This window comes from Aulostomus chinensis, chromosome 5, assembly GCF_037954235.1.
Source record: "Aulostomus chinensis isolate RoL2024-O1b breed Wild chromosome 5, RoL_Achi_v1.0, whole genome shotgun sequence".
Lineage (NCBI taxonomy): Eukaryota > Metazoa > Chordata > Actinopteri > Syngnathiformes > Aulostomidae > Aulostomus > Aulostomus chinensis.
Window position 1 is genome coordinate 26,824,527 of NC_141324.1, and position 20,843 is coordinate 26,845,369.

General features: G+C 44.3%; 1 protein-coding gene across 7 annotated transcripts in view; it reads right to left on the reverse strand.

Annotated features, from left to right (window-relative positions):
* The window catches only part of mtcl1 (microtubule crosslinking factor 1), a 59,521-nt gene that overhangs the window by 20,242 nt on the left and 18,436 nt on the right, over nucleotides 1–20,843 (reverse strand). For 3 of the 7 annotated variants that reach the window (XM_086204295.1, XM_086204293.1, XM_086204298.1), the window contains exons 4-8: nucleotides 10,508–10,567; nucleotides 7,775–9,160; nucleotides 3,818–3,958; nucleotides 1,117–1,218; nucleotides 246–470 (exon numbers count right to left, since the gene is read on the reverse strand). In XM_086204295.1, coding sequence (XP_086060421.1) covers nucleotides 246–470; nucleotides 1,117–1,218; nucleotides 3,818–3,958; nucleotides 7,775–9,160; nucleotides 10,508–10,567 — 1,914 coding nt within the window. The remainder of the gene's footprint in view (nucleotides 1–245; nucleotides 471–1,116; nucleotides 1,219–3,817; nucleotides 3,959–7,774; nucleotides 9,161–10,507; nucleotides 10,568–20,843) is intronic. The other 4 variants (XM_086204299.1, XM_086204294.1, XM_086204297.1 and 1 more) reach the window with 3 other exon arrangements.

Below are 20,843 nucleotides of genomic sequence, written 5' to 3' on the forward strand. Positions count from 1 at the left end.
AAGACACAGCGGCAATGTTGCTAATCTCTAAAACGCCTGAGAGTTCACAGATTTTAAATGACGCGATGCATGTCTGTGAATTCACGTAATAAATTCGGATAAGGTTATCATTACGATCATTCCATGACTGATGACTGCAACGCTCCTAAACAAAGACGAACTAATCATCGAAAACACAACGCAAGAGAGAAAGTAAGCAGAAACAGCATAGTCAAGTTAGAGTGAGCCTCAAGCCACCGACCCACCTCTGGATGCGCCGCCTCCTCTCCAGGGTCGTCCTTGAGGCCGAGCCTCCAGTGCATAAGGATCCACCTGAGCTTCATGTAGAAGATGATGGTGTTGCGTCTGAAGAGGCGGACCTCTTGTTGCAGCGCGGCTCGCTCCTGGGCCCAGGGAGCCTCATGGCTCTGAAGACCCTGCAGCTCCAGACCTCTTCGCTGGGCCTCCAGACATAAATGCTCGTCTTCCTGCTGAGACGGGAATCATTGAATTAACACCCTGGAAGGGGTTTTGACGGTGTTCTTGTGGGTGTAGCTCAAAGCAGGTGATACATGATTTTGGGTATACGGGCTTTTGGGGGTTCGCAGGGGAAAATGGATTGCATAGTTACCATTATTTGAAGACATTACCTAACGTACTAAGTAGGAAAACCAGGAACATTTTCACGTTTGAGAGAGAACAAGGTATTTCTTCTGTTGATGGATTTGAATTGTTTCATCTCTAAAACTCAAGCAGTTTCGGCTTTTCACAACAGACCAGATCCAGACTTTCAAACAATATTGTCTTTTATCTTTGATTACAGGAATAAATATGAATCAGTAGATCCCGTTGATCTTAATCTCAAGGTCAGAACTCTGTCAGATTGGTCCCCTGTAGCTCCATAAACTGGTTTTATAGATCCTGCATGTGGCAAACTGACGATGACACGATCTCAATATAAAATACAGGTATTAATATTCATTAAAGAACATAACTCTGAAGAGCTCTGGTGGGATGTAATTAAAACGCCATTCAGTTTCAGCGTAGATGACGGAGCCACTGAAGTGTGGTACATCTGGGAATGTGTTCATAATATAAAGAGACTCCAGCATGGCGTGACTGACTGCATTATTGTACCTGAGGCAGTGAAACGGCAGCCTCCCGTTCCTCCGGTGCAGGTCTCAGTCTTCGTTCGTGATCCAGGCGAAAATGGATGTCAGAGGCAGGCGCGTCCCGGAGCTGAACCCACAACAGCAGAGCAGTTACTTCACCGGCTATTTGGACGAGTTCGGTCACATACTTATAGACGAACAAGCATTTCTATTTGAAACGGTTCCATCTGATCATTAACACCAACATCCGAACACCTGATAAGGTGTTTTAGGCTTTGTGAATGAGAAAATGATTGCTTTAGATAAATTAAGGAAACTAAGAATGCGCTTGGCTCGAGATGAGTGACATCGACATGGCGTCACTGAAGTACATCTCATTTGAGAGGTGTAATTTTATTATTACAGGTGAAAATGCCCTCAAGGAAATGAGATGCTCATGTTTATGGTTTCAATGCAATGACTGACTCTTCATCCAGGTCACAAGACATGCCCGAACTGTCCTCTCTTTAAAAACGCACCTACACACGGGATTCATTGGGAGATTGCAGAGATTTAGAATTCCGTGTGTTTTCCTCACCCCGTGCACTGGCCTTCGCTGTCACCCTCTGAAAGTCAGTTGAGCTGTTCTGTGCGTACTGACCCGGGATCGCCTCCCTGTCAGCCCAATGTCAAATGCAAATCACGCAGGCCCGGAGTACATCGCTAATCCTGCCATAGCCAAGCTGCTTTCCCATTCATTCATCTCACTTCACAGATTACTCTGCAGCAGAAAGCGCAGGGACACAAAGAAACCCATACAAATGTGCTACAACTCCAACAGTTATGTGTCACTTCGCCGCTGCCAGTCCTCGGCGTTACATAACAGCGGGCAATTTCTCCATGAAAACAAGCATGAGGCAGCGATTATGAATCAGAGTGTCGCGCGATTACTCAGTTCATTAAACAGCCGAGCCACTCAAGGACTGAACAGATCGGAGCTGATGTGTGCTGCGGCAACCTTACGATAGCGCTCTCTGATTCTCTCGGCGTGTAACGTGACACTTTAGTGTGAGCTGCACTTCTGCACGGGTTCGGTTTGCTGAGTCAAGTCATGACGGTACAGACTGCAGTGATGAGCCAGTGAGTGTGCAGACGCAGCCTCGGTACACTGAGTGCATACACAAGCCTGAGAGTAAAAAAAAAAAAAAAAAGAGACAGAGAGAAGGAAAATACCGTAGCCGCGCGTGGCTGATGTGTCTACGCTGAATTTACTCAAACCCTTAAACGTGACGGTCTCACTTGGTGATGTAAATCAACTGAAGTTCTGAGGTGAAGAACCTCAGGTTTTACTTGGTTTCTTTAAAAGGAGCAATAAGCCTCATGTCCAGGGGCATAAGGCTCAAATGATTCACCATGGTACAAACGGAGGAGGTTACATGTGGTAAAAATAAATAAATAAATACATTAAAAAAAAAATACTAAATCAAAATACTTTAAACAAAACTTCAGTGGCTGTGGGAGAGGATATTTCGTGAGTACAGGAAGTGATTTTGTGTTCAGGATCATAAAGTAACGTGGCTGGAGTGTCACTCGACGTGAGAGGCTTCCTGATTATCCTCAGCACCTCAAGATATTGGCGCTGGAATAACGTTTTTTTTTCTTTTGTTGAGATTTTTTTTTTTTTTTTTTTTTTTAGAATCTAATTAGTTATGCACATGCAGCTCAGTTCAAATGGTACAATTTGTTCTCTTTTGATGTGAATTAACTGTCCAACTCCATCACCATACAGCAGCTTCATTTTTGCAGTGACATTTCAAATAAAACGGAACCCCAGAAACTTTCCACTCGATCTTCTCAAAATAAGAAGACTGTATCGTTCCATTTATATTTCAGGTGGTCTTACATGTCCTAATGTGGTATATTAAATGCATTTTACCTCATCAACTTCTCTATTAATTTCCACATTTCTGCTTTCAGTTCCACGCGTGCAGTGAGTGATCTCTAGTTTTGTGTTACCTTTCATCAAAATCATTGTAATATGTTTCACACACAGTGGAAAACAAATTTAAATCGAACACAGTTCTGCACTGGTTCATATTTCGCATCAATAGAGAGGTGCAGGAGCGAGCCCTAAAAAGAAATTCCTCCGTCTCAAATGAAAAGAGACTTGTGAAGGGCTTTCCGCGTGAATGCCTGGAATAAGGTTTGTAAAAGTTTCAGGAACTTTGAGCTGCTGTTCCAAGGCATGAAATACGTCAATAAATACCACATTAAAAAAAAAAAAAAACAGCAGTCGCTAAATACGACGACTTCATCACTCTGAAAACAGGAGTCGTGCATCCGTGCTGTAGCTCATTCAGAGTCTAACATTTATAGCCAACGTATTTGTGAAGATCAGCTTACAAAATGAAATTTTCAAGCATCAGGGACCATCGTTGGCCACTGAACTCGGTTTTGGCCAAAATCCAGAGTCAAATCCCAGTGTTCTGTGACCGAGGTAACCCACAGAGATGCTTTCATCCCTTTCGGGCCGACAAAAATACATCATCCCCGTGGCACTCTGTCGATGTGATTTGTTGAGTGTTCTGGAGTGTCTGGCAGCTTTGGAGTGAAAAAATCTACCAGGTTTGTTTTAAGTAGTCGAGTTCAAGACTGGACAGAAGGCCCATGTTTGGGGCTCACAGTGGAGCCAGTGTCAACTCATTCCTACAGGTGGAAGGGAGATGGAGGAGGGAGGAGGCACTGACCTCTGCTCTTAAAGCCAGGGGCCTGTGGTACCTAGTGAGTCCTGTGGCTCCCCTGCTCTGGGCCTGGCCCCCGTTCTGGCTCTGGGGCTCCACGCCTTGCTCCTGTCCTAGACGCCACTCCAGCTCATCCCTCTGACCGGACTGTGAGTGACGTGGGAGAGGGAAGGGAAGGGAGTGGGTGGGTTTATGGATGGTGGTGGTAAGGGGTTGGGGGAGGGGGGTTATGGGTGACAGGTGCAGGTAGTGGTGATGTTGTTTTAGGGGATGATGTGTGAGGTGGATTGTGGACAAAACAGACAGAAGACAAAAAACAGGGTGAGGGTACGAGGAAAGAAAGCGAGCAGGGACGACAAAGAAAGAACAAACAGAAAATGGGTAAAGAATATAAGCAAGGGGGGGTTGACTAACTGACTACACGGTGTGAAAAAGAACAAACGGACTAGAGTAGAAAGAAAAGCGCAAAGAGAAAGACCAACTTAAAGATGACGGCATACGAGAGAGATGAGAAGAGAACAAGAATGAGGATGAACAAAATCATGGGCTGAAACATCTGGCGGGAACACAAATAGGAACAAAGAGAGGGAATCGGGGGGGGGGGGGGAAAGAATGCAAAACACTTGTTATGAAGCGCATGCAATGAGGGATACATGAGTCCAAACCAACAGCTGAGAGATACCATGGCAAACTGCAGAGCGAGAGCTAGCACGCTAAAGGTTTTTAACACATGCCCGTGCACAGTCGTGCGTTGAAGAAGCAGTAAACTAGTTGCATCTTGTTTTTTTTGTTTGTTTTTGTTTTTACAATGCACATTGTTTTCAGACATTACAGCACTTAAAAGACACGAGAGGCATTTGAGGCTTCGGTCGAGCTTCAAGCTGCAGCCATGCTAGCTGCCCCTTTTGCAGCGGCGCCCACTAATTTTTCATCCCAGCGAGGATTTTTTTTTTTTCCTCGCCAGCGAAAGCTTTGTCCTTCTGTGTTAAATTAAAGATGTGTCAACACAACCAAGTTGCAATCATCCTGGTAAGAAAATGACATCTTTTTTGTACGAGTTAGCATCTGAAATAGGAAGCGTCTTACCTTTTTTTATATATATATATATATATATATGCTGGTGTTAGAGTGATATTTCACCCCAACAACGTAGTTTGCCTTCCATTTACTCACAAATAGGCGTCTTAAGCTGGCAAAAAATGTTTTTTTTCACTCCTGCATGACTTCTTTGTAACTCCAGAAGTCGGAAAGTGCCAGCCACATATATTTAGCATGAAGCTAAGCACTTACAGCTCATGAATCCGTCCTAACCAACTTGCTAACGCTAGTTCACTTTTATTCACAGTGGCACCAACACGCACGTGTTATGATTCGTTTTTAGGTCAAATCAAAGTGGATGAAAACTGGATGAGGAAGAAGTGGATTGTATCACACGATGTGGCGGCGAGTTTGTTCGTGAACATTTTTGGGCAGTTTTGCTGTTTGGCTCTTCACCTGCAGCCTCAAGCTGAAGGTGAAGAGACACAGAAAAATCTTGGTGGACTCAAGACACCTATTTGTGAATACCTGAAAGGGAAATCAGCCTTTCTGGTGAGGTAAGTCTTTAACGTGACATTCGGATTTCAAGTGTCTACACAATTCCGTTGTTCTTCTTTTCTATGTATAAACATCATCTTTTTCACAAAGAAGTGCTGCTTTTAAGGTTTTGTTGAATATAATTATCAGTCATTTCGCCTGATATATAAAGAAGTTAGTCAGTTAATTAAGTTCTCGACACTGTGTGGGATTCTTTTTTTTCTTCCCAGGAACCACATTGTAATTTATAAGATTGATTTTTGCACAGCTTACAGACAGCATGATGACAAGTTAATCATCTCTCCGTGACAAGATCCTCAGTCAGAACTACAAGGCCAAACATCTCAGCGTTTGTTTTCTCTGTTCAGTGCTGCTGGTTGAACTTCTGCACATCTTTTCCGTGTGTTCTTGAGAGACTACACTTTGTGTTGTGACACTTTCTCTCCGTTCTACACTCCATTCTTTAACTGTCAACAGTTTTCAATGGTTTGAACACGCGGGAGTTGTTAGTGCAGTGGTTGGGCTCGGCGGATCCACCCAGCTTCACCCAGACTAACCTACAGGCAGAGAAGCAAAGCAGAAACAAGTCGTTGGGTAGAATGAGGATGGAAGCAGCTTCAGTCTGTTATATAATACAGACTCGCAATTTGAAGTGAGAAATGTTACAGCTGTTCGTTTTATTTGATAGTTGGGCTTATAATGCAGATAATGAATCTGCTTGGGAAGCGTACACAGTGTGTTGACATGTTCACTACTGAGCCGCAGGACGCCGGCCAACAAGCCTCTTCTTCCACGGGCAACTCGCACAACACCGTGCAGCTCTGATTTACGCTGGTTTGTGTTGAGCAGTTGTTATTTTAGACAGAGCACACAGTTTTATAGTTTGTCGCCTTGGCAACAACACGGCGTAACCAATCCCGAGTGTGTGCGTGCGTGTGTGTGTGTGTGTGTCTGTGATGATATGTAATATAACAGCAGAACCATTTATGTGTCGTAATGAGCCATAGAAATGATAGCATGGGCTGTAAATACAGCTGTAAAACTCTATCATGCAGCATTTCACTACATCCAGAAAGCTTTGAATCCAGCCAAATGGAAGAAGCTGCAGTAACTCTTGTTACTTTCATCCCAAGCACACTCTCAGATACCCTCCCTTGGCCCTGGCTGACTGAAAGCAGTGTGTGCAGGGAGAGGAAAGCAGGCAGGGCTGCTGGCTATGAGGATGTGCATGGAGATGCAGATGTGAATGTGGCAGCCGCAGCAGGAAGTGATGGTGGTGGCGGTGGGTAAGGGGAGACGTGACGGCGGTGGTGTCAGTGTGGTAGAGCTGGGTGGCTCAAGGTGGAGTGTGTGTGTGTGTGTGTGTGGGGGGGGGGGGGGGGGGCTATGGCGTCACTGTGGATGTCTTTGGCTTTTGAGGATAGGTTCGGGTTCTTTCAAATGTATTAAACATGTCTAATTCCAGCTCACTTTCCCCACTAGTGGGTGACCAATGTGACGTCTGGCGAATGTTGTTCAGAGATGCACAAAGAACCACGACTGAATGATCGGCAAAGCTACGAAGGCATGTTCACTACATGCTAGTTTTCTTTAGAAACTCCTCTGATCTCTCCTGAATAACATCCGAGACGTCAGAATGGTGATGAGACACAGCAAGGATTCTTGATACACCTGTCTGATGTGTTACCATTTGAAAGGTGTAAAGTATTACAGGCGAAACCAAGTCCTTGTTTAGCGAAGATTCCCATTCTTAGTTTGACTGAAGCTTCAGCAGTTTCTGAAAAAGGGTTTTGCAAAGCAGCTACCACGATGAATCCTTTTGCCATGGCTCAGCAAAGGAATACAAATAAGAAAACCTTTTCGATAAAAATGATCCAAGCCTACTGAGGCCTTATATTAGCTTTGGCTGAAATCAATTTGCATGGACAAAGAAATGTTTGTTCCTTTTTTTTTTTCAGTGGAGTTACAAGAAACAAGATACATTTGAAAAAATCCAAAGTTATCCTTGAAGCCCTTTTTGCCTAGAGACCACCTCTGAAAGGCACGGCTGTGGATGGCGTGTGCTCTGCAAACGCTGCCACGGTCTTGAATTAAAGCGGGTACTTTTTTTGCACGGGGGACTGACTTAGGATCGCATTTAGTTAATTTTGGCCTTAAATCTGTCTTTGCACTTGGAGCCATTTAAATTGAGCTCTACATTTATTTGAACATTTACAGATACACTGTTGGGTGTCTCATTTTAAATATATCTGGTGTGATATTCCTCACCCTTGTTTGCATTTTTCTCATTGCAAAGAAGGACAGAGAACGAGAACAACTGAATATGCACAAATATAGAGTTGTCACCTCAAACACAGTAAAAGAGGTCACAGGACCCACTGAATTTACCTGAAAGTCCGTCATCAGGTCTCTTCCTAAGGTGCCAATGGGAGAATCTCGAGACATGGAGGTGACTGTGGACAGGAAGCTACTGGACTCTGTGAGGTTTGGCATTGGTGACAAATCATCTGTCCTTTCTCTCAGCCCCTCGCCAACATGGTCCAGCTTCTCCATAAAGATGTGTAGCTCCGTACGGAAAGCCTTCATGCGTGTGTTGATGGTGTCCAGGACTTGGGTGTCTGGCTTGGATCCAGACGTTGCTCCTCCTTCCAGACCCTCTCCTGTCGTCACCAGTAGCCTACCCTCAAAGATCAGGCTGTCTGTGTCTGTGATCAGACGGTCTACTGTCTTCCCCAGCCTCTCTGCCTCTCGTTTCACGTTGGTGAATGACTCCCGTTCCTCCCTCCTGCGGTTGGCCAGTTCAGTGGCGCTGAGCTCGCTGCCATCTGAAGGTTTGATGCTTCCGAACCCTGAGGTGGTGGCCGTTTTCTCAAACAGGTCCTCTGAGTCACTCTCGCCCCCAATAGGACCCTCCCTCTTAGGATGGAGAAGAAGAAGTCGCCCTGCCTCCTCATCTTCAGCAGCTTCCCGCCGGCCTGCATCGCTGTCTGCGTCGCTGTCTCGAGGGCTGCCGGTTCGCAGGCCGAGGTGTGCCGCCAGGTCACAGCGCTGAACGTTGGACATAAGGACACGGTTCTCGTACTGCAGCTTCATTACTTTCCCACTCAGCTCGTTGATCTGCATCCTGGCAGATTTCAGCTCCTCCATCATCATCCCACTGCTGGAGCCATTACCGTTTCCCCCATTACCAGGTTTAAATAATCCTTCACTACCCTCCTCGCCAACAGGCCCTGAGCTGCTGGTTGGGCCAAACTTGAAGCGGTTCAGCTCCGAGGTGAGCTGCCTGTTGTGGTCCTCAATCTCTGAGATGGAGCGCCGCAACAGCTCTGCTTCCTCCTCCACAAACTGAAGATGGCGGCGTAGCTCGCTGGCCGACTCCAGCGCGTCCCCACCGTACGGTGACGAGGGCATGCTTGAGAAAGGTTCTCGCCCAAAGCAGTCTCTTTCATACTGACAGCGGATGTCCTCATTTTCTGCCCGCAGGCTACGGTTCTCCACCTCTAACTCCACAATCTTCCTTCCTAAGATGTTTGCCTCCTCCTCCACCAGCTTGAGGCGCAATCGCAGCTCAGCCTCTCGCGTTGTGTGAGGGCCTCCACCAGCGCACTCAGCCAAGGGAAGAGGACTGTCCACGTCCCCGTAAACTGACTTGTACTTTTGTAACTCCTGCTCTAGTTCATCCTTTTCCCGGCCCAGCTTTGCCATCTTTTTCCTCATCAGGCTGGACTCCTCCTTAGAAAACTGGAGCTGGCATCTGAGGTCTGCACTGTCCTCCTAGCGGGGCGACAAGGCAACAATAAACCAAAACTACCAAAATATGTCACAAAGTAGTCCATCCCTCAATACTGTACAACTTCTGTACCTGGTCGGTTGTTCAGGCGCCACCAACTGAGGATTTTATTATCTGAAAAAGCTGCTAATAGTGTCACCCAAACTGCAGGAAACACTCAATTAGTTGAGGACTGTTGATTTTCATGCAGATTTGGTGCTCCAGTAAGTTTTACAACGCCAGAATATTGTGGGGATTTATTCATCAGTGCTTAGGTTCAGTGTATTGAAAAAAGCATGCAAACTAATGCAAAAGCATGAGATATTTATGGGATTTTCATCAGCATGTCTTGGTTTCGCTGTCTCTCTGACTGTAAGCAGGACAATGCAAAAACTCCAGTCAGTCCGGGTTTGATAAAACTTAAATTCTGGGTCAGATCCATGAACCACAACAAAACATCAGCCTCAGAGAAGGTACAACCTCTCCAGAGTGCACCTCTAGTTCTCGAGTTTTTAGTCTACAATGGAGGTCGATATCAGGCAATGATCCAGTCACTAATATTTTATCTTATTCATTCTTCTGTCAGTGCAGCGTTAGTTCAGCTGAAAGTCCTGCCTTATTGAGACTGGGGCTACAAACTTAATCAAACTTTAAACTGCAATATGGTCTGCTGCATTTGTCAAATAAGGTAAGTAAGGTGCAATAATTCTCGAAGGCTGATTGTGCGTCAAAACCCAATTTCAAATGAAATACGGCTGTGCTCCACATCACGTTCTACAGACGCAAGAAAACGTCTTGGTTTGATATCAAAATTCCCATAAAAAACACATCAGAATTATTAGAATGGGTTTGTCGATAAAAACGAACATTCCCTCTAACACTGCAAATCATATCAACTTCATTATCGGTGAAATTAATTACAAATAGACGCGTTTTCAAAATCAAGCAGCTCTAACTGAGACCACCTCCACCTGCATGTCCCATAGTTACGACGAGCTTGTGATCGCTCAGCTCAGAGAACCTGAGTTACGGATGTAACCATCAATTCCCGGCAGCGTTCATGTTTTTGTTCAAGCTCTCTGCGTAAAGATCCGCCTCGGCTGCTCTGCATCTCAGACTTTCAAACTTTCTTTGACTGAAATAACACAAGTCAGACTGGCCAAGGACTTGGTTTTGGCAAAGGGTGACGGTCTTGTGAGGTTTGCCTCATCATCACATTTTTGAATTCATTTGAGTCGACAAATAATTACACAAACAAAAAGGCGAAGTGTAGACTACAAAGCCATCTGTAACCGTCACGCTACCACATCAAATATCCTACGTCATCGATATGATGATTTCTTTTTTCTTACCTGACAAGTCGATTTCTTGTCTTTAAATGTTTCCCTGCTCCCTCGTCTCCTCAGTGCCGTCTGTAAAAAAAAACCAAACAAACATAGAATAATTCAAGGCATTCAATCATGAATCCAATCTTGAAATATTCACAGTGGGAGGGAAAATAAACACAATGATGAAAGCAATAAAAGCGGCTTTGTGAATTCAGTTATGAGAATCTGTGCAAGATGCTATTGAGAAATATCCTGATGCCAGAGATTATGCAGATGTGTGCGATAAACGTCAATTATAATAATGGCTGTTATGCATATTACAAATGTGGAGGCGAAAACGAGTGCTGATCAGACTCCCGCCAGAGGTAGAGTCTTATGTAACACTTCCACCATCAGGTCAAAGCTAAGTCTAATGAGGAACTATTTAATCTGATGCAGACTGAAGTACATAAGTACAGCCTGATACATGTACATACAGTAGTAATACTAATAGCCTGTATCAACATCTGGTCACCACTAAAGTGAGTGAGTAGCAGTAAATCGTCACTCCTGACATTCCCAGCATAGAAAACCTGAAAGAATGAGGAAGTTCACATGTGACTTTAGGGCTGCTGTGTTATCCCGGCTCGGGTTCACCGACACATGGTGCTTCCGACCTGCTCTGTACGGAAGCATCTGCCTGTCCAGTGGGGAAATCTGTCCTGTAATACTAGTCATGGCACGCAAAGCCTGGATAAAACAGGGCTTTCTGCATGCCAGCTTAGTCTTACTGACAAATAAAAATCATTCTTTTTTTTTCTGTTTTTTTTTTTTTTTTTTATCAAGCCAGCGCTGACCGGCTAAATAAGACGGGATGACCGAGGGAAAGAGAAGGAGGGTGACGGAAAAGAAGAAATCCCCATCCATAAAGGCTTATTGCAGAGCTGTCAAGTGTGAACCTTCTTCCAGGAAGAGATTGCTGCCCTGGCAGAGTTATTTAAAGGTTCTGATGATGAGTTAAATACAGCCGAGCTCCTTTCTAGGAAGCACAACTTCATATTAATATCCTCATCTTTCCCGATGTCTCTGTGAAACCTTAATGTACTCCTTTATTAGTGGAGCAGAGCAAACTCCAACCACTTGACTTTACTGCAGCAATTATTTACATCATCAATCAACCTGTTCTTTTTTTTTTGGGGGGGGGGGTGTTTGCGTCCATGACTAAGTCTTAAATTTGGTTGTTTTGTCTAAACAGTGGTTTAATAGCCATAATATTCAAATTTAAAATGAAGAAAGGCAGCAAACTGTGACATTTACAAGCTCCAACCTGCTTCTGTTTGGCATTTTCTAGAGAGAAAACGAATTTTGCCGCAGGTGCAGCGTCATCATCAGAAGCGTTGGGCCCACCCTATCTTACACGACCAGCCCATCCCAAATGACTGTGAATCTGAGCAAGCTCATTTATGAGGTATTTTAAGAGGAATATCCATAAGTTAGAGAAAGTAAATCATGCCTTTTTTATTCAGGCTTTCTCCCAGAGATCTATAATTGCGGCGACACAATCAGTATGCAGCTTCAGTATGGCTTCAGTTGTACTTTGATTTGAGACTGATGCACCTTTTCTTTTCTTTTCTACTCTATTATGATATCTCTGAGTCTGTCGAATCTACACTGAGTCCAACTTCATTTTACAGACTTATGACTGTGAACGGGCTTCCATACATGACTATTTCACTGTGATATATATTGACATAGGTCCCCCACTACTCTCCTTTTTGTGGCGCAAAACAAAAACCTCACTGCACCAGCAGCTCTGCTGCCCGCCAAAATAGACCAGTAGGACAGTGTGAATCATTCATGGCCAGACAGACGGAAAGTGTGAGGGTGAACCTGTTTTGCCCGGAGAAGGAACGGACACTGACTCAGTTGCTGGCTCTGTGACAGGAGGAAGGGAGTGCCCACTTAGAGACGGAATGAAAACATGCCCGTAACCATAATTTGGACAGTGACAGTTACAAATGTAGGAGTGAGCGTGTAAAAATGGGGGAGTTGCTGCCTAGTACTTTTTTGTAATTTTTGTGCCCAGTATCTTTTCATTCTGTGGTTTCCCAAGTTCTACGGTGTATTCGTTGTCAGGCCTCCTGTTGCCTTCACCGTCTTGTTTGAAGTTTATTGTGATGCAACCTGATGATGCACTAAAAAGAGACATTTGCTTTGAAGTGGATGCTGATAGGATAATTCCTGTTTTTGAAGCAGCCGGCGTCCAGCGGCGATTACATGATGTGTTTGACATGTTGTTTGATCCTTTGACACTAAGAGAACTAAGAGAACCATCAAAGTGACGCTGTTGTTTACCTTGTCGCACCTCCGCTTATCGTTTCCTGTAATCCCTCCATTCAGAGGGGATGATATGAAGTCTATCCATCAGCCCTAGGAATCCTCTCCAAGGCTGTAATTGTTTATGTGTAGTGATATATTATATCATTCTGGTTATTTATTGTCTGCATCATAAGTGTGTTTCCACGCTCGTGTCAACTGACTCGACCGCACCCCCTGTCCCCCCCACCCTCCAGCTCCTGCTCCCTTGTGTCTGTATCTTCAGCACCATTCGTGGTTTAAGTCCCAGCTAGCTGGTGACAGGGCTAATCTCTCTGGGGAGACAGTGGATTAGACAGCATCTCGTGTAAAGCTCCTCAGAACCCCAGACCTCCACTACCAGGGATCCCTGTTTACTGTATACACAAGTCAGTTAGAGGCTCAGCCAAACAACAGTAGGATCAGAGGGTAAACTCAACACTAATTAAAATATTCTTCCTCCCAAGGGTTTTATCTGACAAGTTTAGCCACTGAAATATTGTTCAGCCTCCCGAGCAGCTTTCTAGCTAGCTAATACAGCTGCATTTCTTCCACTTAAACACACAATTGCACTTCATCATCCTCCGACGAGCACGTTAGCATGGGTTAGTGGCGGGCACTCGTGCAGTCATGCAGCCTGGCGGGCAGCTCCAGCTGGTGGGGAGCGGGCTGCAGCACTGGTGTGGTTGGTTTGACTCCCCAGAGCCAGCCAGCCGGTGGGATTAGCAGGTTGTAGTTACACATCCATCAGCCCTCTGGGACTGAGTGAATCAGCCGCTGTGGGCCGTGACAGACGGACAGACGGACAGAGAGATGGTTTTGTAGTCAGTTGCTGCAGTACCTCCCTCCTGGACACCCCATCACTCCCTCTCTCCTCTTTTTATCTTTTCAGTGTTCTTTCTCCTCTCTGTCCTGACTTCTTCCCACAAATATCACCTGTGAAGGGCATCAGAAATAAAAGAAGCTGGTGATAGAGTGTGTGGGTTTTAAAGGGACAGTGCAACACAAAAATGGAAACTCTGTCACTGTCTGGAAGGTTCAGGGAGTTGTTTTTGTTTGTTTTGTTTTTTTTAGTGCACAAAATACTGCTGGAGTTTCACAGAAAAACACGTCGCATTTATCACTCACACAACTGAAGTGAATGGAGCTCCATTTTCAAACAAACAGACTAGCAAAAAAAAAATCATAAAAGCACAAAATGCTTCTATACTGTTTGTCCAAAGTAATCCAAATAACCTGAAGAAACCCCAGCACAGTTTTGTGGACTGAAACATCTTTTCATTTTTGGATTAATCTACCATTTGAAGAGACCACAGTTTGATTTGCGCGACAGTTTTTGCGGTATTGAATGTCTCAGTTATGCATCCTCAATGTGTACCTGCTGTCACGTCTGGTCAAAGCATCTCAGAGCACTTAACTCAAATATGCATTAGCATTTCAGAGAGATATCAGGACTTGTTTTTAGAATAAGTGGCTTTTTTCATGTAATAAGTGCAACAACAAAAAAATCTTTAAAAGTGCAGTTAAAATGTTAGAAGTCAGGTAAGAAGTACACAGTAGTTCCTCAAATAGAAATACCCTGGTTAAAGAGTACTCTGGTTAAAATGATGTCGCTGTCCAAAATCCTTTTGAAGTAAAAGATGAGGTGTGAAATATGGAAGGTACTCAGTGAAAGAACACGTTCTATGTGATGTTTCTGTATTCCGGTGCCTGGGAGTGGTCAGGACATGTTTTCTATCCAAAATCTTTTTCTCTACAGTCCCAGAGTGAAAACACACACGGCCCACCATTGATTTTCAGCAGAGTATATTTAGACAAACGTACTTGATGACATCTTGAGTTCTACTATCTCACACTATGACTCACCATCATCATGCTGGAAAAACTTCCCAGCGGAGAAGGTGGAATATTGTGAAATCCTACACGCCTGCCTGAGCAAGAGACCGAGGCCTTTTTTTGGAACGAGGGTTGGATGACATCGTGCAGTGACATCACCAAACACTCCCAAAGTAGGAAAGAAAAGAAGAGGGTGGAGGACGAGTGAGAACGGGGACAGAGTGAGAGTATTTTCGGCAGCATCTGTACTCAACAGCTTGGCCTATTTATGATTTTGCTCAAAGACTGTAACAGTGCAGGGAGCGGCGTCTGTGTCTAGTAATGGGATTTAACAGGAAATATGGCGTGACCACTGAAAAGGGGGCGGGATAGAGGGAGGGCAGCATAAAAGGCGCTGCGACGGCCGCTGGATGCAGATAAACCCCTTCTCGGCCCTGACAGAGGAGACTAAGACTCTAACACAACAGAATAAATATCACTCGCCCGGCGGGAGAGCTCAGAGATAAATCGCTGTAAAATGTCCACAGGCAGATTATATTAGTGAGATCTGGATGAATGAGCGCTCAATCTGGACTCTAATCCATTCCAATAAATTAATTAATACAGCACACACACTTGACTCAGTGCATATGTGTCAAACTCCCTCTTTTAAACACTTTTATTTAATTTTCTACTGCAGGATGATTTATAGCGCTGTGTTACATGAATCTATCTTGGGCCCCTGCAGGATGCAGTGTAAAGATACCGTATCTGGACGTGCTCCGTCGGCCCAACGTGGACCGTACAAGCCAGCGATATTCAATTTATTATCGACAGTGAAGGACAAATACACGCTGCCAACAGTGGGGCGACTGCGAATAGCAGTGGCCGTGATATTTCAAAAAGCCTTGAACCAATCGAGTCAAACTGAATTAAAGTGACCCAGGAGAGTGAGCTGCTCACACCGCACACATGTATGTTTGTGTGTGTGTGTGTGTGTGTCTGCAGTCTGAATGCGCCTGTTGTTTGTGCTTTTGTGTTCTGCTGCAGGTGTGTAACAGGCGGAGTGTGTGTATGTGTGTGTGTGTGTGCATGCGTGTGCATCTGGAGTCTGTGAATGTGCCTGTTGTTTGTGCTTGTGTGTTCTGCTGCAAGTGTGTAACAGGCGGAGTGTGTGTATGTGTGTGTGTGTGTGTGTATTTGGCAGTGAGACAGGCGGGATGCAGCACTCTCTGAGGTCACTCCAATGTCAGGCCTTCCCCAGCTGATGTGAGCATCTTGTAAACAACAGAGCAGCCTCGCTATCGCCTCTTCATCTTGACATCAGTATCTCTCCACAGATCGCCCCATCCTCGCTGGGTGGTGAGGAAGAAATCCTCGCTGCTGAGAGTCTCCTGCCTGATACGTCCTCCTGTCACATTTAAAGACTTTACAAAAAGTTTTTATGTGACATTGAAAACCCCCTTCACCTCTCACCGGTTAAGACATCATGGCGGTGCACGAGATCTTAAGGCAGCCACAATCAATATCTCTGTATGGATCATGGATCAGATGACTGGGTGAATGTAAAAGCTCATGTTGCCTTGGACTCTGCAGCTCTCTCTCTCTCTCTCTCTCTCTCTCTCTCTCTCTCTCTCTCTAGCTTCTCTCAGTTTTCACCAAAGCATGAAAATTTGTCAATTTATCTTTTGTCGTCCGATTAAAATGAACCAGAAGGGGTGAGAAAATGAATTCAACAGCAAGTTCAGATGAGTCAGTAAACGCAACGTAACAGTCACGGCAGAAGTTTGATTGTTTATATACAAAATAAATATGTATCGTTACCAGAATTTCAACCAATACAAACTGACCGAAGAGCTTTTCACAAATACATGTAAAAGACACAGAAGAGATTTCCACAATAAAACGGCAAAGAACAACAACAAAACCTGAGCAGGAATCCGAGTACAAGCACTGAATAAACAGGAATAGCAAGCATTCAACGGCAAAGGACTGTTTGAAAGACAAATCAAATAGAGATGAAGCTTCTGCCGAGGCCGAGAGGTGACCAGATTACCAGTTCAGGGGAATCCACTTGATATCAAACAGGACGAGGGCCAACACAGCCCTGTTTCCATGCTGTGTGACACACAGCCCTGTTTTCAGACTTTGCAGTGAGGTTACAGGTGGGTTACATGAGTCGTCAACAGTGCTGCTATTCTTAGTCGCCCACGAGAGAACTGCAGGTCCTAGAGCAGCATGATGAAACAGGGACTCCGTAGCTCCTTCCTGGTTATTTACCATTCTGGTGGGCAACAAGGGCATGATGTGCCTGCTTTTGTGTACGTGTGTGTGTGCGTGCGTGCGTGCGTGCATGTGTGTGTTTGCCAGGGGTCGCGTGTGAGCAGCAAAGGGTCACTCCAATACTGCTTCTCTTCACTAAGCTGCTCCTGACCTCAGTCTGAGGCTCGACATGTATTAAAGAACAGCACAATAGAGCTTTAATGGGGCGTGTCATTCTGCTTTCACTCACGCTTTACAAATCTCACACAACAACCCAACATCCTGGCAGGCCGCACACACAAGACCTGATGCCAACTGGCACAAAGCAGGAGGAGAAGGTGGAGAGCACTTCCAGGAGAAGACGAAGGCGAGTTTTTTTTCCTCTTCTACTAATCTGTTTACAGAACAGTGTCACGGTTCCATCCTGATGCTGAAGTCAACAACACAAGGACATCCAGTAGTCAAGGTGGCTACATGGATACGGAATATCAGCATGGATCATCTTTTTTCAAGCTGATGAATCAAGGCTACTGCCGTATCCAAACTATTCATTATAAGGATTTGCAACATTTTTGTCATTTACGACAGAAAATGAGAGAGTTTTTCGATTTTTGAATAGCTGGATGAACAAAATCAGCAATTTTGAACACGTCGCTTTGGGCTTCAGGACAATCTGAGGAGCGTTTTTTGGTTTTTTTTTTTTACATTTCAAGAGACTTGGCCTGCTGAATGAATCACTGACTAATTGCGAAGAAAAACTTTGGCAGGAAATAAAATCTGCAGCTGCAGCTTCAACAAATTTGATCAAAATGCGGTGACAGTTTTTTTTTAGGGAAGAAAAAGCTTTCCAGAAGGCGAAACTTTCGCTTCGGCCATTTCCCACCAACCACTACGAGTTCTACCCTGCCTACAGCCTCCAGCAGTTTTCAGGATCCAGGATCTACAATCTGATCCAGATCTCCTCCAAAGATTTTTGTAATATTATTTATCTCTCAGGCAAACTGCACCCAAATCCATCCATTGATTTTTGATATCCTGCATACAAACACACAGACACACAACAGTGATCACATTAGCTAATTACTTCCTTAGCTGAGGCAATTAGCTGCTAATAATAATTAGAAATCTTCTTCATCAGAGGAAAACAAATCACAAGAGCAAGTAATAATCAGTTGTTCCAGTCGTGACGAAGTTGTCGCCCTGCCAAGTGAATCAACAAGATCCCGTCTGTGACTGGTTATTGTGCGCGCATGTGAGCGGCGTGTCTGTTGCATGCATAAAACATTAACTTGTTGGCAAACTGGTGCTCACATGCCTGGAGAGTGTAGCGCTGAATCAGCAGATCCCACGGTAAGGAAAGAGAGAGAGAGAGAGAGAGAGAGAGAGAGAGAGAGAGAGAGAGAGAGAGAAAGAAGCTACACTCGAGTGAGAATTCCCATTAGCAGGTTTAGCTTCTCTGAAATGTATAATTACCATCCGCTCCACCTCGAGGTGCCTTCATGACACACAGACTGGCCAGATTAATTGCTATTCTGTCATGTTGGCATTTATTTTAGCTGAAGAGTGTCTTCCAGTGAATAAAGAAAGAGAATAAGCTGCAGATTTGTACAGGACACCATTTAAAATCGATGAAGTGATATTTTGGGGCTCCTTTTGCGCCCTGAGGGACACTCAGGGAGGGTCAGAAGTCATTTTCTTAACAACTATACGCACCAATAATTGACGGCATTATCCTATCCTTGGTGCAAGAGCGCATGAAATAAGCCCAGTACTCCCTTTTTCTCCACAATGTTTTATGAGCTCTTGCGTTATTAGAGGCAAACAAGGAGATTACACAAAAGGGAGCAGAGTCTTAGTGTTATTTTTGTTAAGATAAGAGCATATTAGACCAGATAAGGACATAAGAGGGAGTACACGTAGACTGCTGGTATAAGGGATTCTGATGCAGCAGTTTTAGGAGCCGCTGCCAATATCCTCCCAGGATTTGGGACGATATCATCATCCTCAGTTTTTTTATTCCCTCAGATGCTTTGTTCATGATTGTACCTGTGGCCTCGCGTCACATGCTGCATATCAAATTCCACACCAGACTGATTCTCCTCTCCTACTTGAACAATTTTTTTTTTTTTTAGACCCAAAGAAATGAAAAATATACTATTTTTTTGAAGCAAAAGCACTTTTTGCACTCCTTCCTATTCAGCCACTAATGTAAAGACGACTCTATACGGAAGACGAGCGGGTTCATGTCAGCCTGTCTATTTTCTAGAGGTTCTTCCTTTATTTAGGACGTTTTCTTATTTTTCCACATTCTAATTCCAATGTCTGATGCTGAATATTGTGAAGAATTAAAGAGACTCACTCTGACAGTGCTGTCGTATTATTATGCTACCATAGAATTACTACATTAATGTCATAAAATGCTCTTAAATGGCAATGTTGTCATCAATTGCAATATTTCCCAGGACTGTTTATGGTCCAATAAAATCTGCAGCTGTGGCTGGCTGTTTGCTTTATTCTGCTGGTAGATCCATTAAATGTCTCAGGGGATGATTAATTGTAATGCTACGACTGATGTAAACAGTCAAAAAGTCAAACCTGGATTAATTATATACAAATGTGTTTGCTCTCCTCTAATAATTAACATGAAAGATGAGTCTGCTGCTGACGCACGGCCAGAAGCAGCTACGAGAGTCGGTTACCCTGTGAACAAATCCCAGTAATTAATGGACCATCACTGTGCTGGGCTGTCCATCACTGGCTGCCATGGTGACAGATGGCTAGAAGTGAGGAAATTGAAATAAACTTGACCTAAAAGACAGACTGAGACACCAGGGAGCTCTTCAACAAAGAGACTTCAGCAAAGGGTGAGTGGAAACTTTTGATTTTGGACACCAGGTAGTTTTCAGAGTGTAATTTAAGGACGAAAACTGAAAAAGGTAGGTTTTTGTTTTGTTTTGTTTTTTTGTTTCCCACAAAGAGACAAATATGCCAGTGTCCAGTAAATGCCTTTGTTTGATCAGACAACGAAGCACATGGAGGCTTTTTGACTGACTGATGCCGTCTGCAGGTAGAATGAGAAAAACAAACAAGTAACAATGAGTCACCACAGCACATCAAATATGAGGCTACATCTCACGAAAAAAAAACAAGTATGAAGGCTCCTCGTCGTCTGCGTCTTTCTGTCTTGGACAATCACATCTCATGCATGACTCTGGGCTGTTGTCGCAGCCAATCAAGTGGCATCGCGAAGGCAATTTGACGAATTTCATCCTGAAGAATCGCTCCTTCTGACAAGTTTTTAAAACCAAAACACAAACACTCAGACTGTTGCGTAGCTCTGATTAGTCATCGAACACTGGGGCTTTGAAGAGGAAAAGATGCAGCCAGGATAGACACAGACTCAGCCCCAACGATGATGAGGAGGGCTGACAAGTAGTGAACTGGCAACCTCTGCCTGTGGCTCGGAGAGAGGAGAGGGCTGGCGGTGGCAGCGTCTAGCAGGGAGTCGGGGCCCCAGCTGCTGGAGGCCAAGAGGAGGAAGTGATGATTGATATTTCGGTTATAAAAAGGGGACATGATGAGACCATCAGACATGCTGGCCCGACAAGCGTAAACACATTTCCTGAGACAACAACAACTACAGTACCAAAGCTCTTATTGTCTTTGTTCTAAGTGTTGCATCACACAGGTGTGGTTTCCTGAAGAGTGTGACCTGTCCCAAGAAGCTGAGAAATTACACATAAATGCTTCTACTAAATCTTTTAAAACTGTAATACAGGTGGGGAAATGAACTATTATTATACGCAGAAGTCTTAAATATCGGAACAATTTTTCTTCATGATAAAAGCTTGAAATATAAATTAACAAGTATTTCTATCGTAATTCCTACAGTACGGAAAACTATATGAATCTCCTTTTCATTTTCATGTTGGTGCACGTTTAATTCCTT